At 41.1% G+C, this 19,781-nt stretch overlaps 1 protein-coding gene across 3 annotated transcripts; it reads right to left on the bottom strand.

The window, feature by feature from the left end:
- Positions 1 to 1,301: 1,301 nt before the first annotated feature.
- On the bottom strand, positions 1,302 to 18,804 carry commd8 (COMM domain containing 8). 3 transcript variants are annotated; one of them, XM_021574147.2, is made up of 5 exons: positions 18,705 to 18,804; positions 14,069 to 14,224; positions 5,258 to 5,410; positions 4,790 to 4,945; positions 1,302 to 1,982 (listed from the first exon to the last, which is right to left on the bottom strand). In XM_021574147.2, exons 1-5 carry the CDS (start codon positions 18,747 to 18,749, stop codon positions 1,962 to 1,964), a joined length of 531 nt encoding a protein of 176 aa, XP_021429822.2. In that variant the 5' UTR covers positions 18,750 to 18,804; the 3' UTR covers positions 1,302 to 1,961. The 3 variants fall into 3 exon arrangements, with proteins under 3 accessions (XP_021429822.2, XP_021429824.2, XP_021429823.2); XM_021574149.2 differs by having other exon boundaries at positions 18,747 to 18,772; XM_021574148.2 differs by lacking the exon at positions 18,705 to 18,804 and adding an exon at positions 18,336 to 18,380.
- Positions 18,805 to 19,781: the final 977 nt, after the last annotated feature.

Raw genomic sequence — 19,781 nt, 5'->3', positions numbered from 1 at the left:
GACATCTTTACTATTAGGCCCATAACATGCTGACCACACCGCCCGCCTTGTGAGCGTTGCAAAATAAAATGTACACGTTATTCAATCATTTCATCCAAACTGTTCGCGAACGTCTGCGCTGCAAGTGCTCTGGCTCTCCCATCTCCTAATTCGTTTTTAAGAGCATATACCCACATGGGTGAATGAGCTCCACACTCCAGTCCAGTTGATTGCGGTAAAGCACCTTGAAGTTGGATTCCAAACACCATATAAAATACACAGAAGACTGAACGAGGAGAGATTACTAGAAACTAACTAGGTTTCCCCTTTTATCTGTGGATTAATTGTTGGAGTATAGAACACGCAATTTTGTGACTCAATTTGTCCAAATTCTACAAAGATCCAGCAACAAAAATAACCTTTCAGCTACAATAACAACCCAATGTTTATATCCCAGGACAAATGACCTTGCAACAGCAAGCTAGCTAGTTAAATTCACATGAATATTTCATATGTGTTTTGACCTGTCCCCAAATAAATGTTTGATATTTCAACCTGCATGTCCTGATCTGTCTGGTGGGGATAGACAAACTCAACATGCAGGCGCGGAGCCGGTTCGGTCATTATGTAAAACATTTTCGTGCAACCAATAGAATGCGACGGTATCATTTGCACTCTGTGTGTATTTGTTCACGGAAGATGCACCTCTGTGGTCTCACTGCCTCTAAATATCTAGCCAATCTTGCAAGGCCAGGTTACTTCTATTAAAAAAAAAGACTACAGTAACTGCAAATCCTGTATATGGCAAACTAGAACACGCACTGGGTTCTCATGCAACGTGGTCTTTCTTTTTTATATCTCATCAAAACATTAATGCATTATAGCATTGCCATATTGTGGTCCAGATGTGATGAATTTAGGAAAACAGGGAAAGTTAGGCCCTCAAAGACTCACTACCCCCCACTGCTGTTTTCATGCATAACATCATAGGCATGCTGACTAGTACACAGGCATACGCAAAGGAAGATTTTGCACAGTGTGATCTGTATTCAATATTCAATAGACAGATGAAAAGGGCCTTTTCAACCTTCATGGAAGGGGTATTATTTGGTCTGATATATAACGTTAGTGCAACCCTCGTGGAAGGGGTATTATTTTGTCTGATATATAACATTGCCTCTGGAGATGGATGACCTTGCCAATATTTTAACCTAGCCAATCAACAGAGATCAGGAAGGACAAGAGACAAAGAGATGAAGACATTTCAGAGTATGGAGACAGCCTAGAGCTCTAAAATGCATTCCATTGAAGAAAAGGTCAAATAAAGGTTAAACATTCATTTTTTTATACAGTAATGGAATGGATTACAACAACAAAACAGCAAAACAACTAGTACAAAAAAAGACTGCTGCAGTCATGGGAATATATCTCAGGCTGCAGTACAATTCTCTAACCTTCTCCCCAAAATGTGCACTCATTCACTCCCCCTCATGGATTTAAAAGAAATGGAAGAAAATGAATATGATGCAACACCCACTATCCCATGCTTATACAAATTCAATGCTTTTTAATTCATTCACACAGACAGCATCGTTGCGTTTTGGTACACCAGAAGTACATTAATTTCCAATGGAACACTGCATGTGCCTTGCAGCATTGCGTTGCAGAGGCAGTCGCAGTGCGTTCTGTGTGGTGCATGCGTTGGATTTATCAAACGTATGCATCAAATTATATGTGTAGAAGGATTGACAGAAATGGTAGCAGAAGGTGAATGTTTAACTTTTGTTGCACACATATCCAGATGTTGCTGTGTTTCATTTTGTGCAATGACGCTGTAGGTGTGATCGAGGCGTAAGGAATCAGTGCCTAGTGGGTTGAAGGCTAAGAGTTGTTCCCCTGCATCATAGCTCAGTGTCCCTCTATGATGTCCCCTTAATAAGAGCCATAAATAAAAGGGCACAGTGAAATGTCCATCGACGCCATCACTTCAGCTGTAGTACCACCTGTAAGGTCACAAACACACACACTGTCAGGATACACACACAGAGGTAAAGTGTGCACATAGAGATGGATAGAGAGCTCTTGTGCCACAAATCCTGCATTAGCATAGACAGCACCATTGAGGGCTTCCACCATTTTAAAGTCGTCAACTTGGTGGGATTTACTATGGGTTAAGAAAGGAATAGAGCCCGAATTATATGATTTTTGGAGTCCGATACCGATTCTGATTTTTTGAGGGGCAAAACTTGCCGATATACTGTTTAACAGCAGGGAACTGAAAAAGTGTAATTTTCCCCACACTGTTTTCAAATTGCCACCCAGAAGAGCAATTGTCCAATAACTATGCTTCAAATGTTGATATCACACATTTTAACAATAATGACACATCATGAGAATGGCAGCAAGTGCTCAGATAAGCATGAGATTCCATTTTTTCATCCTATTTATTGATTAGAGGCTATCAGTGGAGTTATCAGCCAATACCGATATAGCTTTAAAAGGCTAATATCAGTGAACCGATGTATCGGTCGGGCTCTAGAAAGAACCCAGATCAGCAGGAGGGGGTCAGCCAATGAATTACATTCCTAGGCAAACAATCCATAACTGCAGGTTGCAGTATATCACCAACATTGGCTTTATACCTGTTCAGACTATACACACTCCAGCACGGTAGCTGTTATGACCATTTTTTGTTTATTTACAAACTGCCAATAAACTCAAAAGTAGAATGATAAGTTGACTACTTTAAACTGGAGATAGGCAATACCTTTGAGGCCTATGCTGTCAAAGAAAAGATCAGTGTGTATATATAGGAGAAGGGCTCTCTAGGTCCGTGTCTAGACTTGACAGTTCACGCAGCTTTAGTATTCTGATCATAGAGTTCTGTTTATGGAATTCCGAATGAGTCATGCATCTATACTTACACTATTGTTCAAAGGTTTGGGGTCACTTAGAAATGTCCTTGTTTTTGAAAGAAAAGCTACTTTTTTTTGTCCATTAAAATAACATCAAATTTATCAGAAATAGTGTAGATATTGTTAATGTTGTAAATGACTATTGTAGCTGGAAATGGCATGTTTTTTTTACAGAATATTTACATAGGCGTACAGAGGCCCATTATCAGCAACCATCACTCCTATGTTCCAATGGCACGTTGTGTTAGCTAATCCAAGTTTATCATTTTAAAAGGCTAATCGATCATTAGAAAACCCTTTTGCTATTATGTTAGCACAGCTGAAACCTGTTGTGCTGATTAAATAAGCAAGAGAAATTGCCAAGAAACTGAAGATCTCGTACAACGCTGTGTACCACTCCCTTCACATAACAGCGCAAACTGGCTCTAACCACAACTGAGCAAGAGGACAAGTACATTAGAGTGTCTAGTTTGAGAAACAGACACGTCATAAGTCCTCAACTGGCAGCATCATTAAATAGTACCCGCAAAACACCAGTCTCAATGTCAACAGTGAAGTGGCGACTCCTTGGCAATATCTCGTATGGAATAGCCTTCATTTCTCAGAACAAGAAAAGACTGTTGAGTTTCAGAAGAAAGTCCTTTGTTTCTGGACATTTTGAGCCTGTAATAGAACCCACAAATGCTGATCCTCCAGATACTCAACTAGTCTTAAGGAGGCCAGTTGTATTGCTTCTTTAAATCAGCACAATAGGTTTCAGCTGTGCTAACATAACTGAAAAAGGCTCTTCTAATGATCAATTAGCCTTTTAAAATGATAAACTTGGATTAGCTAACACAACGTGCCATTGGAACACAGGAGTGATGGTTGCTGATAATGGGCCTATGTAGATATTCCGTAAAAAAAATCTGTTGTTTCCAGCTACAGTAGTCATTTACAACATTAACAATGTCTACACTGTAATTCTGATCAATTTGTTGTTATTTTAATGTTCAAGAAATGTTGTTTTTCTTTCAAAAACAAGGACATTAGGTTACCCCAAACTTTTGAACGATAGTGTACATTTAAATGTGTCTATCGTGTCCACAGTGTGTCTAGATTCCCTATTCCTGTGCTATATTCAAATGCCAGTATGCCTTTTACAAACGGTGGAATAGGCAAAATATGATAACACAACAACTGATGGCTGTAGCTAACTATTGTAGCTAACTAGCCAGCTAACATCTGTAGCTAGCAATCAACACTAAACGGATTGCAACGGGTTAGCATGACTCGCTAAACAATTTTACATTTGCTTTTAAATATTAGCTAGCTGACTAGCATTTGAGGCCAGCAATCATGTTCTTCACACGCTAGGACCTTTTGTCCTCTAACGTTTTAATGAAAAGGTAACTCTCGGTCCCAAAACACAAGTTTTCTGGAGACTTGTGGGAGGAGTGTACAGTCAGACTATGAACTGCAGTTGGGATACGAATATGTTTCTGTATAAAAGCGCTCCTGTAATATACATACAAATGTCTTCTACGACAGGGAATATGGAGAGACTGGGGGAAAAAACATTAAGTGAATGAAGGCACAATGGCTGGCAGAAATCACAGGCTCTTGCGCCTCTGACATCACTAGGTGTAATGATATTAGACTATTGGTGGAACTGCCATGAAAACTGTTCTCAACCCATCCAAATCATACCCTCCACTGATGCTGGTCAAACTCAAACACACACACACACACACGCAAGCACTCACACACATGCTTTGCATAACTATGCACCACTGAAACATTGGACAAACACACTGACACAGACACAAACGCATTCGATCGGCAATGACGCACACAAGTCAATACCCTAATAATTTGCGTATAAGTGCATGCACGTGTCCCCCCGAAGATTGTACCTTATTGGCAGCCTCCAATGAGCTGATGAGTGTTTGTAATTCCTCTCTGTTCATCTCGACAGACAGAGGCTTCAGGGCACCATTCTCCTTCACATCCAAACGGAGGTTGAGTAGAGGGGTATGGAGAAATGAGATCTTATCGCTGGACAATGCCAGCTGAACAGAGAAACAGAGAGCGAGAGAAAGGCTTAAGATTCAAATGTATAGAAATCATTGTGGTAGCAGTAGTAGATAGGTAGTGAACCATACAACTCAGTATTTCACCCCAAATCAATGACTGATAAAGCATAATTTCTCACGTAATTTCTGTATACCAAGTAAAAACGCTTTTTTCATTTGACCTGTATTTAACCAAGATATTCCTTTGAGATAAAAAAAAAAATATATATTTTTCAAGGGAGTCCTGACCAATCAGTTTCCCAATCAAACGGAGATGGTTGTCTCCTCACTATAGTGCAGGGAATTCACCTTTATCTGCCAGTCAAAATCCTGGAGGGTAGAGCTGGACACGTAATTGGTCCTCTCCACCAGCGCCTGACGGATCTCCTCTCGTCTGGCCCTCAGGACAGTCAGCACAGCCTCCCCATACCCACTGCCCACGTCTGCCAACGATGCCAGCACCTGCCCAAAGCAGAAGAGGTTGGCAGTTGCAGTAATCAATAAATCACTCATACTCTCATACTGTATATTCAATTTTATTGGCAAACTACACAGTTCAAATTCAAAATAACTTGTGTGGGATGGTACAGGTAACTGCCAAAATAAAATAAACACTTCAGTAAATGAGGGATACAAAATATATAAATATATTGAAAGCAGGTGCTTCCACACAGGTGTAGAGCAATTAATATCCCATAATGCTTAGGGTCATATTTTAAAATACCAGTTGCCCATTATTTTCGGTACCATTGCTAGAATACATCTCAGTGAATTTGTAAAGGAGCACAGAGGGTTTAAAGAATGTGTGTAAGTCACCAGACCTCTACCCAATTGAACACTTACGGGAGATTCTGGAGCGGCGCCTGAGACAGCATTTTCCACTACCCTCAACAAAACACCAAATTATAGAATTTCTCATTGAAGAATGGTGTCATATCCCTCCAATAGATTTCCAGACACTAGTCAAATATATGCCAAGGAACATTGAAGCTGTTCTGGCGGCTTAATAGCCCAACGCCCTATTTAGACACTTTATGTTGGTGTTTCCTTTATTTTGGCAGTTACCTGCACATTGGCCTACATTAAACACACATGATACACAAACTGTCAACACTGGACATACAATATTTATTAATACAACATGACTTTTGTAAATATGTTCCGCAGCTCGTCGTTCCCATCTTGTGCCACAGCTCCTGGTGATTGTGCAATGAATATCAAATGGCTGGTCTTGTTTCAGTCTGCCTGTAATTCTATTTACACATAAAACATTTCGTTTCGCAACTGAAACAGATCAGTCTATGTCCCTGTAATATTTCATTAGTATTGTCAATAACTCGCCACTGAAATAACTTTGCTGCTAAATTAACTCATATAGTGCCTAGAGAAAGTCTACACAACCTGTACACAGTTGTCACATTTTGGTCCCTTAAATTAAAATCTAAAAAAATGGATTAAATTGGGATTTTACTTCACTGAATGACAGCCTACTTCACACTTTCAAAGTGAAAGAAACATTTATTTAGTAGGTCTTCACACCCCTGACATGAGTTAATACTTGATGGAAGTACTTTTGGCAGAAATTACAGCTGAAAATTATTTTGAATAAGGTCCCGCCAACTTTGCACAGCCCTTAGGGCAACATCTATCCATTATTCTTGTCAAAATTGATCAAGCTCATTCAATTTGGTTGTAGATCATTGATGGACAGCAATATTCCAGTATTGTCACTGATTTTCACACAGATTTAAGTCAGGGCTGAGACTAGACGACTCAGAATCACTGAACACCTCATGGAAGGCCACTCGTGTGTCTTTGGCTTTATCATTTGTTGCCCTCAAACATAAATCTATATCCTAGCGTGAGGTCTTCAAATGTATTTTGGTCATGACAAAACTCTCCAATCCCTGCCGGTGACAATAATAACATAACATCACTCGGTGATGTGTCGTGTTGGATTTGCCCTAAACCGAAAGTTTTTGCAAAAAAGTTAATTTATTTGTTATGTTCTCTTAAAGTATTACTTAAATGACCATTTTGCAAACAGGAAGGATGATTTGAAATGGATTTTATTAGCACATGCTTTCTTCTTTCCACTGTCATACAGGTCAGTAATGGGAAATGAACGGAATGTTGCTAATCCATCCACAGTTCAGCAAATGAACTCAATGTCTGTTTTAAAATCACCTTTGGCCTTATAGTGACATCTCTGAGCAGTTCTCATTCTCTCCCATAGCTCTGTTAGGAAGGACTGACAGATCCTCTCAGCACCCAGTTGATATGTAACACCATCAACAGCTTAATTGCCATACTTGTCCATATTCAAAGGGTTATTATGGAATTTTGGAATTGTTTCATCACCTTCACCTGATCTGTAACTATATACACATTTTTAAAGCACTTGGTGGCGTGGAGGTTAAATCTGTTTGAATTTTACTAAGAAAGAGGAAGTTCTTCAAAAATGATCCCATCTATTTTTCCCACTATTACTTTTGCACAAACGAAACTACACTGGACAAAAATATAAATGCAACACATAAAGTGTTGGTCCATCCACCTGACAGGTGTGGCTAATCAAAAAGCTGATTAAACCGCATAATCATTACACAGGTGCACCTTGTGCTGGAAACAATAAGAGGCCACTCTAAACTGTGAAGTTGTCACAAAACACAAAGCCACAGATGTCTAAAGTTTTGAGGGAGCGTGCAATTGACATGCTGACAGCAGGAATATCCACCAGAGCTGTTGCCAGATAATTGAATGTTAATTTCGCTACCATATGCTTTCTCCAATGTTATTTTAGAGAATTTGATAGTACATCCAACCGACCTTACAACCGCAGACCATGTGTAACCACGCCAGCCCAGGACCTCCATATCCGGCTTCTTCACCTGAAGGATCGTCTGAGACCAGCTTCCCGGACAGCTGATGAAACTGTGGGTTTGCATAACTGAAGAATTTCTGCATAAACTGTCAGAAACCATCTTGGGGAAGCTCATCTGAGTGCTCGCCATCCTCACCCGGGTCTTGACCTGACAGCAGTTTGGCGGCGTAACCGACTTCAGTGGGCAATGCTCACCTTCTCCAGCATGCCAGTTGCCACCGAAGTGTGCTCTTCATGGATGAATTCCGGTTTCCAATGTACCTGTATGGCGTTGTGTGGGCGAGCGGTTTACTGATGTCAACGTTGTGAACAGAGTGCCCCATGGGGGAGGTGGGATTATGGTATGGGCAGGCATAAGCTACGTACAACGAACACAATTGCATTTTATCGATGGTAATTTGAATGCACAGAGATAATGTGAGGCCCATTGTCGTGCCTTTCATCCGCCGACATCACCACATGTTTCAGCATGATAAAGCACGGTCCCATGTCGCAAGGATGTGTACACAATTCCTGGATACTGAAAATGTCCCAGTTCTTCCATGGCCTGCACACTCACCAGACATGTCACCCATTAAGCATGTTTGGGATACTCTGGATGCACGTGTACAACAGTGTTTTCCAGTTCCCGCCAATATCCAGAAACTTCGCACAGCCACAATCAACAGCCTGTTCAACTCTGAGAAGGAGAAGTGTCGCGCTGCATGAGGAAAATGGTGGTCACACCAGACACTGACTGATTCTGATCCACAGCCCTACCTTTTTTTTAAAGGTATCTGTGACCAAAAAATGCATATCTGTATTCCCAGTCATGTGAAATCCATAGATTAGGGCCTAATGAACACATTTCAATTGACTGATTTGATTATATGAACTGTAACTAAGGTTGTAAAGGGTCGGAAACTTTCTGGTAAATTTCCAGAATTTCCCCGGAAATTTTCCAAGGGAAGTTAAGTTATTAAGTTAAGTTATTTTGCTTAAATTCGTCAAAAAAGTTAGCTTATAACAGTGAACCTTTTTTGTGAGATACACATAAGGCAATTCTAGGTCTTTTCACATATTTTGGTTAAACTATCCCCAATGCAATGGAATTGCAACCCTCTGCATGCACAGTGCATTCTTCCATCACATGTGCAGTGCACTCTTCCATCACATGTACAGTGCACTCTTCCATCACATGTACAGCTGATTCTCAAGATCTTGCACACTAATGAGATGCTATTGAGCCCACACTACTACACTGTCTGAGCCAAGGACTACATGCTTTCTGGTAAGTTTTGATTACAATACTGGGTTGGGTGAATATATTTTATATGACATACATGATTTTTTGTTAACTAGTAAATAGTAGCCTACAGAAAAGTGTGTTTAAATCTAACTTATTTCTAACTTTCTAACAATTTCTGCTAGTTAGTTCTTGCTACCATGTGGATTTTAGCTTGCTAGATAGAGCCTGCTAACTGAGGAGTGTTAATTCACCTACTTCCATACATGTTTCATTTTAAAACATTTATCTTACAAAGGAGTTATTTAATCTATCTGTACATGGAATTGTATTTATTAATTTTTTTACTCATTTTTTTTTCTAATCTTTACTGGAAAATGCCACGGGCACTGTCTGATGTGTTGAGACATTTCACTGCAACTAATGTAGAAGGAAAAGCTGTGTATATTTGCAAATACTGTGCCAAATCATATGTGAAGAATACAACAAAGATACAGAATCATCTGGCCAAGTGCATAAAATTCCCTCAGCGCTCACAACAGTCAACCTCTGACAAAAGTCCCTCTACTTCTATTCGAGGTGAAAATTATTAATCAGACACCTTATTGATAGCAACAGCTCATGGTCCTGGAATCAGACGTTTTTTTGACTCAATGGAGGAACGTAGTCAGAGAAATGCTGATGCTTGAGCTGTGTATGCAACTGGTTCACCTCTGATGCTCACAGGCAATGTGTATTGGAAGAGATTTCTGATTGTTCTTCGCCCAGCATACACCCCTCCAACCAGACATGCTTTATCTACTCATTTGCTGGATGCAGAGTTCAACAGAGTTCAAGTGAAGGTCAAGCAAATCATAGAGAAAGCAGACTGTATTGCAATCATCTCTGATGGGGGGTCAAATGTTTGTGCGCAAGGAATAATTAACTACATCATCTCCACCCCTCAACCAGTATTCTACAAGAGCACAGGGGACAACAGACACACCGGTCTCTACATTGCAAATGAGCTGAAGGCAATCATCAATGACCTTGGGCCACAGAAGGTATTTGCACTGGTGACAGACAATCCTGTGAACATGAAGGCTGCTTGGTCTAAAGTGGAGGAGTCCTACTCTCACATCACACCCATTGGCTGTGCTGCTCATGCATTGAATCTGCTCCTCAAGGACATCATAGCACTGAAAACAATGGATACACTCTACAAGAGAGCTAAGGAAATGGTTAGGAATTTGAAGGGTCATCAAGTTATAACAGCAATCTACCTCACCAAGCAAAGTAAGAAGAATAAGAGCACCACATTGAAGCTGCCCAGCAACACATGTTGGGGGGAGGGGGGTGTTGTCATCATGTTTGACAGTCTCCTGGAGGGGAAGGAGTCTCTCCAAGAAATGGCCAAATCACAGTCTGCTGATATGGACAGCCCCATCAAGAGGATCCTCCTGGATTATGTATTTTGGGAGAGTGGTAAGCAGCCTGAAACTCCTGAAACCTATAACAGAAGCCATTTCACAGATTGAGGGAGACAATGCCATACTGTCTGATGTTCAGACTCTGCTTGAGAAGAAATCTGTACTGCCCTGCCCACTTCACTGTTGCTCCAAGCAGAGGAAACTGCAGTTCTGAAATACATCAAAAAGCACAAAGACTTCTGCCTGAAGTCCATTCACGCCGCAGCATACATGTTGGACCCCAAGTATGCTGGCAAGAGCATCCTGTCTGGTGCAGAGATCAACAAAGGCTATGGTGGCATCACTATCGTGTCGTACCACCTTGGCCTGGATGAGGGCAAGGTTCTTGGCAGTCTGGCAAAGTACACTTCCAAGCAAGGGCTTTGGGATTGAGATGAAATATGGTATTTAGTTCTAACATATATCATCAGCCACCTGGTGGAAGGGACTTTGTGGCTCTGAGGCTCTTTCCTCTGTTGCCTCCATCATCCTTGTTTGGGAACACACACACCAAAGCACGCAACAGGCTGACCAATACAAGGGTTGAAAAATTGGTGGCCATCCGGGCAAATTAGATTATTTTTGAGCCTGACAACGAGCCATCCTCAACAAGGTTGGAAAGTGACAGTGAAGATGAGGCCTCAGAGTCTGATGTTCAAGAGCTGGACATTGAGGAGGTCCAGGGAGAAGACATGCAAGCCTGAGAGGAAGACAACCAAAGCTTTAGTGTCTAGACTATCATTTTACAGATGTATGTTGAAAAAGTTTTTGGGAGATGCGATGGATCATTGGGGATCATTCAATATTCCCTTTCTTTGGTTATTCAGCAAAATCATCCCATGTGAAGAGTCAACTCATTTAATTAAAGTTTGATTCGTAACTACACTGCTCAAAAAAATAAAGGGAACACTAAAATAACACATCCTAGATATGAATGAAATATTATTATTAAATACTTTTGTCTTTACATAGTTGAATGTGCTGACAACAAAAATCACACAAAAATGATCAATGGAAATCAAATTTATCAACCCATGGAGGTCTGGATTTGGAGCCACACTCAAAATTAAAGTGGAAAACCACACTACAGGCTGATCCAACTTTGATGTAATGTCCTTAAAACAAGTCAAAATGAGGCTCAGTAGTGTGTGTGTCCACGTCCCTGTATGACCTCCCTACAACGCCTGGGCATGCTCCTGATGAGGTGGCAGATGGTCTCCTGAGGGATCTCCTCCCAGACCTGGACTAAAGCATCCGCCAACTCCTGGACAGTCTGTGGTGCAACGTGGCGTTGGTGGATGGAGCGAGACATGATGTCCCAGATGTGCTCAATTGGATTCAGGTCTGGGGAACGGGCAGGCCAGTCCATAGCATCAATGCCTTCCTCTTGCAGGAACTGCTGACACACTCCAGCCACATGAGGTCTAGCATTGTCTTGCATTAGGAGGAACCCAGGGCCAACATATGGTCTCACAAGGGGTCTGAGGATCTCATCTCGGTACCTAATGGCAGTCAGGCTACCTCTGGCGAGTACATGGAGGGCTGTACGGCCCCCCAAAGAAATGCCACCCCACACCATGACTGACCCACCGCCAAACCAGTCATGCTGGAGGATGTTGCAGGCAGCAGAACGTTCTCCACGGCGTCTCCAGACTCTGTCACATCTGTCACATGTGCTCAGTGTGAACATGCTTTCATCTGTGAAGAGCACAGGGTGCCAGTGGCGAATTTTCCAATCTTGGTGTTCTCTGGCAAATGCCAAACGTCCTGCACGGTGTTGGGCTGTAAGCACAACCCCCACCTGTGGACGTCGGGCCCTCTTACCACCCTCATGGAGTCTGTTTCTGACCATTTGAACAGACACATGCACATTTGTGGCCTGCTGGAGGTCATTTTGCAGGGCTCTGGCAGTGCTCCTCCTGCTCCTCCTTGCACAAAGGCGGAGGTAGCGGTCCTGCTGCTGGGTTGTTGCCCTCCTACACGTCTCCTGATGTACTGGCCTGTCTCCTGGTAGCGCCTCCATGCTCTGGACACTACGCTGACAGACACAGCAAACCTTCTTGCCACAGCTCGCATTGATGTGCCATCCTGGATGAGCTGCACTACCTGAGCCACTTGTGTGGGTTGTAGACTCCATCTCATGCTACCACTAGAGTGAAAGCACCGCCAGCATTCAAAAGTGACCAAAACATCAGCCAGGAAGCATAGGAACTGAGAAGTGGTCTGTGGTCACCACCTGCAGAACCACTCCTTTATTGGGGGTGTCTTGCTAATTGCCTATAATTTCCACCTGTTGTCTATTCCATTTGCACAACAGCATGTGAAATGTATTGTCACTCAGTGTTGCTTCCTAAGTGGACAGTTTGATTTCACAGAAGTGTGATTGACTTGGAGTTATATTGTGTTGTTTAAGTGTTCCCTTTATTTTTTTGAGCAGTGTATATAGAAATTTTAAAAACTATTGGAAGGATTTAATCATTTGTAATTGTGTCTACTTATGATAAGGTCAAATGTGTATGTTTCTGTATGGTAAATAGATCCAATACAAAAAACATCTACATTCAAATGATATTAATATTAATTTGCATACATTCCCATTAATTCCCACAGAAAGTTTCCACCTATGAATATTCCCCAAAATGTGCAACCCTAACTGTAACTCAGTAAAATCGTTGACATTTTTCTATGTTATTTTGTCCAGTGTAATTGCGTGATTTTTTCATAAAATACTTGTTTTTTAAACTTATTTAGATGTGCCACAAAGGGGTGTGTAGACCTTTGTTTTTCTCTCCTTAAATATTACAAATGTTTAAAAAAAAATTACAATAATAATAAACTGGCACTGTATGTAACGTTTATCAATTGAAAATGTAGGCCTAGGTGTTAGCATTAAATGTTACTAAGCCGTGCCAAAGATACATTCTAGGGGAACACAGTAGTCTGATGCCTGGTTGAACTTTCAATGGCCCCTCCTGTCAAGAGTCAGAAAACAGATTGCTGGGATATCCCAGCAGAGTCTGAAACCTGACGCCTGCCTTCCACCGGAGTGGCAAACACACTGAAACCTGAGACCAACACAGTGTATACATCTGACACCCCAAATCCACTGTCTACTCTGCAGGCATAACAAAACACAACATACCACACACTACAGCCCTCACAGAGGGGGTGACCATTGTCCACTTTTGTTCTAGCCCAGCAATAAAACACATGGTTCAATCAAAATGTACACCCCCTGAGCATCCCTCGGGAATGGATTGAGAAACATTGACCAAACCAAATACTCTTCACACTCCTTACAAATCCAATACACTGCCGGTATACAAAATACATTGCAGCCGTCAAGAGGCGCTACACAAACCTAATACACACTAAAGAGCCCAACACAATATAACTGTCAAAAGAACCCTCACAAACCAGTGAGCCACTGCATTGCACATCTTAGAAACCCAACTCCCCTCACATCTAAGTCAAGGGCCAGTCATGCATGGAACATGACTCAAAGTCAAACATTCATGATAAAACTCAAAAGACTGCTCCAAACTCATTGACGATGGTCTCACCTCTTCGTCTGGGGTCTTCTTTCCCACGGCGAGCCGGAACAGAGAGGAGAGGGAGTCGAGGAGCTCCATCCATTCTACAAGGGTCCACGTATTACCGTAGTCTGCCATCCGAGGAGGCTCCCGCCCACACACACCGTCTACCACCCAGTGTAATAGCTGGAAGAGAGAAAGTGTGTATCATCATCATCATCGTCGTGAAAAAATGTATTGCGGTCCTTTTGTAGCCTATGCTGGGATTTAATCAATCTACCCAAAACAAGTCAGTAAACAATGCCATGCCCATGTTTGTGTGGCGGTCAGTGTTTTTGAGTAAGCGCCTTATCTGTATGCTTTGTATTTACAATCAAGCATCATGCTCCCTCTGCTGTTCAATTGTTGGTTCAGCATGTGCTTATAACAATGAAACACTTTGCCAAATCGACCCCTCTTGCGTGCCAGCTAATGAAACATTTATTTTATTAATGACATTTTCCTCCTACAATAGCCTGTTGCTATGTAGCTACACATTGTAAAGGTGATATGTGAATGGTTCCATACAGCCGTTATACCTTAGCTACTGTAAAGTGTAGCATGAAAGGTTTCAATTAACCTGTTATTGGTGATACTTTTTTCCTGAATTGAGAACTTACAAAATTTCAAATAATTGTCTGTGCCTCGTTGCATGTGGTTCTACAAAAATCAGAGAACACATTCAGAAAAATCCATGTTCTGTACCACACGAAGAGGTTCCTCGCCATGTTAGCTACCACACATCTAGTATTTACCTCCCTCAGATGATCACTCAAGCCATGAACTTTCTAATGACCAGTGGTGGAAAAAGAACACAATTGTCATACTTGAGTAAAAGTAAAGATACAAAAAAATGACAAGTCAAAGTGAAAGTCAACCAGTAAAATAATACTCTAGTAAAAGTCTAAAAGTATGTGGGTTTTAAATATACTTAAGTATCAAAAGTAAAAGAACAAATAATGTCATATTCCTTATATTAAGCCAAACAAACAGCACAATTTTCTTGGGGCACACTCCAACACTCTTCTTTACAAAATAAGCATTTGTGTTAATTGAGTCTGCCAGATCAGGGGCAGTAGGGATTACCAGGGATGTTCTCTTGATGAGTGAGTGAATTGGACCATTTTCCTTTCATGCTAAGCATTCAAAATGTAACAAGTACTTTTGGGTGTGAGGAAAAATGTATGGAGTAAAACGTATATGATTTTCTTTAGGAATGTAGTAGAGTAAAAGTAAAAGTTGTAAAAAATATAAATAGTAAAGTAGGCCTACAGATCACCCCCCAAAACTACTTAAGTACTTTAAAGAATTGTTGCTTAAGTATTTTACACCACTGCTAATGACTGTCCATCTCATGTTGTTTTTCTAAATTAGATGTATTTTTGTGTGCTTTGAGGTTCTTTGAAAAGCACTACGTAGAACACATTCTTATTATTATTATTTCCCAGCATCCACGTCTAGAAGTAAACGACAGCCTGTCACACAGTGCAACCAAAACAAAGAGCTACACCAGTGAAGGCTCCTCAGCGGAGGAAGGGGAGGACTATCCTCAGTGATAGTGGCAAAAATAAAATTGTGAAACATTAAAAAAGCTATTATTTTTAGAAAAAATTACACTAAATACAGTGGGGCAAAAAAGTATTTAGTCAGCCACCAATTGTGAAAGTTCTCCCACTTAGAAAGATGAGAGAGGCCTGTAATTTTCATCATAGGTACACTTCAACTATGACAGACAAAATGAGAAAAAAAATACATAAAATCACATTGTAGGATTTTTCATGAATTTATTTGCAAATTATGGTGGAAAATAAGTATTTGGTCACCTACAAACAAGCAAGATTTCTGGCTCTCACAGACCTGTAACTTCTTCTTTAAGAGGCTCCTCTGTCCTCCACTCGTTACCTGTATTAATGGCACCTGTTTGAAATTGTTATCAGTATAAAAGACACCTGTCCACAACCTCAAACAGTCACACTCCAAACTCCACTATGGCCAAGACCAAAGAGCTGTCAAAGGACACCAGAAACAAAATTGTAGACCTGCACCAGGCTGGGAAGACTGAATCTGCAATAGGTAATTGGCTTGGTTTGAAGAAATCAACTGTGGGAGCAATTATTAGGAAATGGAAGACATACAAGACCACTGATAATCTCCCTCGATCTGGGGCTCCACGCAAGATCTCACCCCGTGGGGTCAAATTGATCACAAGAATGGTTAGCAAAAATCCCAGAACCACACGGGGGGACCTAGTGAATGACCTGCAGAGAGCTGGGACCAAAGTAACAAAGCCTACCATCAGTAACACACTACGCCGCCAGGGACTCAAATCCTGCAGTGCCAGACGTGTCCTCCTGCTTAAGCCAGTACATGTCCAGGCCCGCTTGAAGTTTGCTAGAGAGCATTTGGATGATCGAGAAGAAGATTGGGAGAATGTTATATGGTCAGATGAAACCAAAATATAACTTTTTGGTAAAAACTCAACTCGTCGTGTTTGGAGGACAAAGAATGCTGAGTTGCATCCAAAGAAAACCATACCTACTGTGAAGCATGGGGGTGGAAACATCATGCTTTGGGACTGTTTTTCTGCAAAGGGACCAGGACGACTGATCCGTGTAAAGGAAAGAATGAATGGGGCCATGTATCGTGAGATTTTGAGCGAAAACCTCCTTCCATCAGCAAGGGCATTGAAGATGAAACGTGGCTGGGTCTTTCAGCATGACAATGATCCCAAACACACCGCCCGGGCAACGAAGGAGTGGCTTCGTAAGAAGCATTTCAAGGTCCTGGAGTGGCCTAGCCAGTCTCCAGATCTCAACCCCATAGAAAATCTTTGGAGGGAGTTGAAAGTCCGTGTTGCCCAGCAACAGCTCCAAAACATCACTGCTCTAGAGATCTGCATGGAGGAATGGGCCAAAATACCAGCAACAGTGTGTGAAAACCTTGAAGTAAATAATTGATTAAAACACACTGTTTTGCAATGAAGGTCTACAGTAGCCTCAACAGCACTCTGTAGGGTAGCACTATGGTGTAGCCGGAGGACAGCTAAATTCTGTCCTCCTCTGGGTACATTGACATCGATACAAAACTCTAGTAGGCTCGTGGTTCTCATTCCCTTCCATAGACTTAAACAGAAATTATGACAACTTCCAGAGGATGTCCTCCAACCTATCAGTTCTTGCAGCATGAACTGAAAAGTTGGCCACCCAAGCAAAGGATTGGAGAATCAATGTAGTACTGAAAGCATAAGCTATAGCTAGCTAGCATTGTAGTGCATAAAATGTGATAAGAGGTTGAATCAGCGAGAGAAAGATAATAGTTGAACAAATTAATTCTTTAAAAAATGAAGAAGCAAGAGAGAGATAGCTATATTTATTTATTTATTTGTCTTCACTTGCTTAGCTATGGAATGTAGCAAGTTAGTTTAGCTTAGTCAAACAGAGAAGGATGCTATGTTAGCTAGCTGGCTATCCAACACTAGAACTTGGTTTTTAATTAATGTATTGCCCCTGGGGCCGGCCAGGGTAACTGCTAAACTGCTTGCTGACTATATCTGCAAGATGCAGGCCAGTGTGTGCAAGGCGGTATTGAATGTGTCAATGTCTGTCACCTTAATTACTCAAATTTCTTTCGACCTGTGCACCTACGTTGTAAACGTTAATTCATAGGCTAGGTTGTAGCAACCTCATGATGGGTATAGGGGAAATTGTATTATCATGTAGTATGTAGCCTAAATCTAAAAAACGTTACATTGAACTGAGTGAATGTAATATGAATGACAGTCATCCAATATGCTGTAATAGAAATAAGGCAATACTCATTAAAAAAATATATGAACGGCATCGACCGCCACTGATCTACACATATGCAAGTGGCACTTCTCACTCGATACAAAACATGTATTCAATACCCTAATGAACATGTGTTTTTTTGTAGAACCCGCTGCAACTGGACACTGTTGGCATTTATGATGCTGTCTTCGTTATTGATATGGGAAAAGTGTATCCTAAAGAAGAGGTTAGTTTAAAAAGTCCTTGCTACACTTTAGTGGCTAAAGTGTAACAGCTGTACTACGGAAGCATTCACATATCGCTCCTCTATTCGGTTCGCTGCAGCTAGCTGCAACAAACTGTACAGTTTTATCTCAATCTCTTCATTCAAAGACTCAATCATGGACACTCTTACTGACAGTTGTGGCTGCTTTGTGTGATGTATTTTTGTCTCTACCTTCTTGACCGTTGTCTGTGCCCAATGTTTGTACCTTGTTTTGTGATGCTACCATGCTGTGTTGCTGCCTTGCTATGTTGTCGCCTTAGGTATCTCTTTATGTAGTGTTGTGTCCTATATTTATATTGTATTTATTTAAATAAATAAAAAAATCCCAGGCCCCCGTCCCCGCAGGAGGCCTTTTGGTAGTCCGTCATTGTAAATAAGAATTTGTTCTTAACTGACTTGCCTAGTTACATAATATAAAAATATCACCGTTGCTATGTAAAAAGTGAATGCATGCAAGGGTTCTCCTGATATTGCATTGACTAGCTCCAGGACTGTGCTGACAAAATACAGCACATTTATGAATCAAACATTCAAGGAAATTACAGTAAAGATTGCACTTTTCAATTATTCTTACTTTTTGACATTCTTCAGAAGGTAATTTGCCAAGTAAATGTACCATGTTTTGCTGTCAAGTTCCGCCTTCCGTGTTTAACGTCACGAATCAGCTGATAGTGGTCACGTATGGGGGCGTATTATACATTGGACTCTTGCAATGAGGTTTATACCGGTAAAGGTATTTTGGAGCAATCAGCCTATGGAAAACATTTTATTTGAAAAAGTGCGTTGAGCTCGTATTGAAACAGTCTCCTAAAAATAATTTTTTAGTGCGGCAAAATTCTATAATATTATTCCACGCGCCACAGTGCATGTAAAACGTTATGTAGCATCAGCTGACAAAAATTTCACTTCCTTTGCATTATGTGTTTATAAAATCGGCTTCTTTCTTGGAGGATTATTAAAGTGAAAACAGAAGTGCTATGGTGAAACTAGATGACATGTCCAGCAGTAATGCACAGGACAGCGTTGTTTGCACAACACTGGGATTTTGAATATAACCCTCTGGTCCAGGAACAATGTAATCTTCAAAATAAAATGATTAACTAATGTAAATTAAAGTAATTCACACACAGTAATGTCTATTTACAGTAACATCGTTTGGCAGGCCTGAAAAAAATGTAATGTAACTGAATGAAAGACTCATCTCTGATGGGCAGTGGTGTTCCAGCTCTTTACACTCAGGAACAACACTAATTATCTTGTGACATCACATTGTCCTCAAAAGTTGTTTTTTGGGGGGCGTTTTAGCTAACCCTAACCATTTTCATAAACCTAACCTAATTCTCCTAACCTGCTATGTTAATGCTCCTAACCTGCTGCGTAAATTCTCCTAACCTGCTACAAAAAGTTAAATCTGACATTAATTCGACAAAAGCTGGATTCCTTCTAGCCATGACCTCTTAACCCCTACCCTTACCCTAACATTAACCATTTTACATTTATCAGTGGGGTAATCGTGCTCCCGAGTGGCGCAGCGATCTAAGGCACTGCATCTCAGTGCTTGAGAAGTCACTACAGACACCCTAGTTTGATTCCAGGCTGTATCACAACCGGCTGCGATTGGGAGTCCCATAGGGCGGCGCACAATTGGCCC

The sequence above is a fragment of the Oncorhynchus mykiss genome, chromosome 19 (assembly GCF_013265735.2).
Source record: "Oncorhynchus mykiss isolate Arlee chromosome 19, USDA_OmykA_1.1, whole genome shotgun sequence".
NCBI lineage: Eukaryota > Metazoa > Chordata > Actinopteri > Salmoniformes > Salmonidae > Oncorhynchus > Oncorhynchus mykiss.
Note: the sequence above shows the minus strand (reverse complement) of the source record. Positions and strands in the feature narration are given on the sequence as shown.

Coding starts and splice junctions, on each gene's coding strand:
- commd8 (XM_021574147.2), bottom strand. CDS start 18,749: ATGGTACATTTACTTGGCAAATTACCTTCTGAAGAATGTCAAAAA. Junction 5,411..14,068: donor AGAAGACCCCAGACGAAGAG/GTGAGACCATCG, acceptor TGCTTTGGGCAG/GTGCTGGCATCGTTGGCAGA. Junction 1,983..4,789: donor CATTGGAGGCTGCCAATAAG/GTACAATCTTCG, acceptor GTGACCTTACAG/GTGGTACTACAGCTGAAGTG.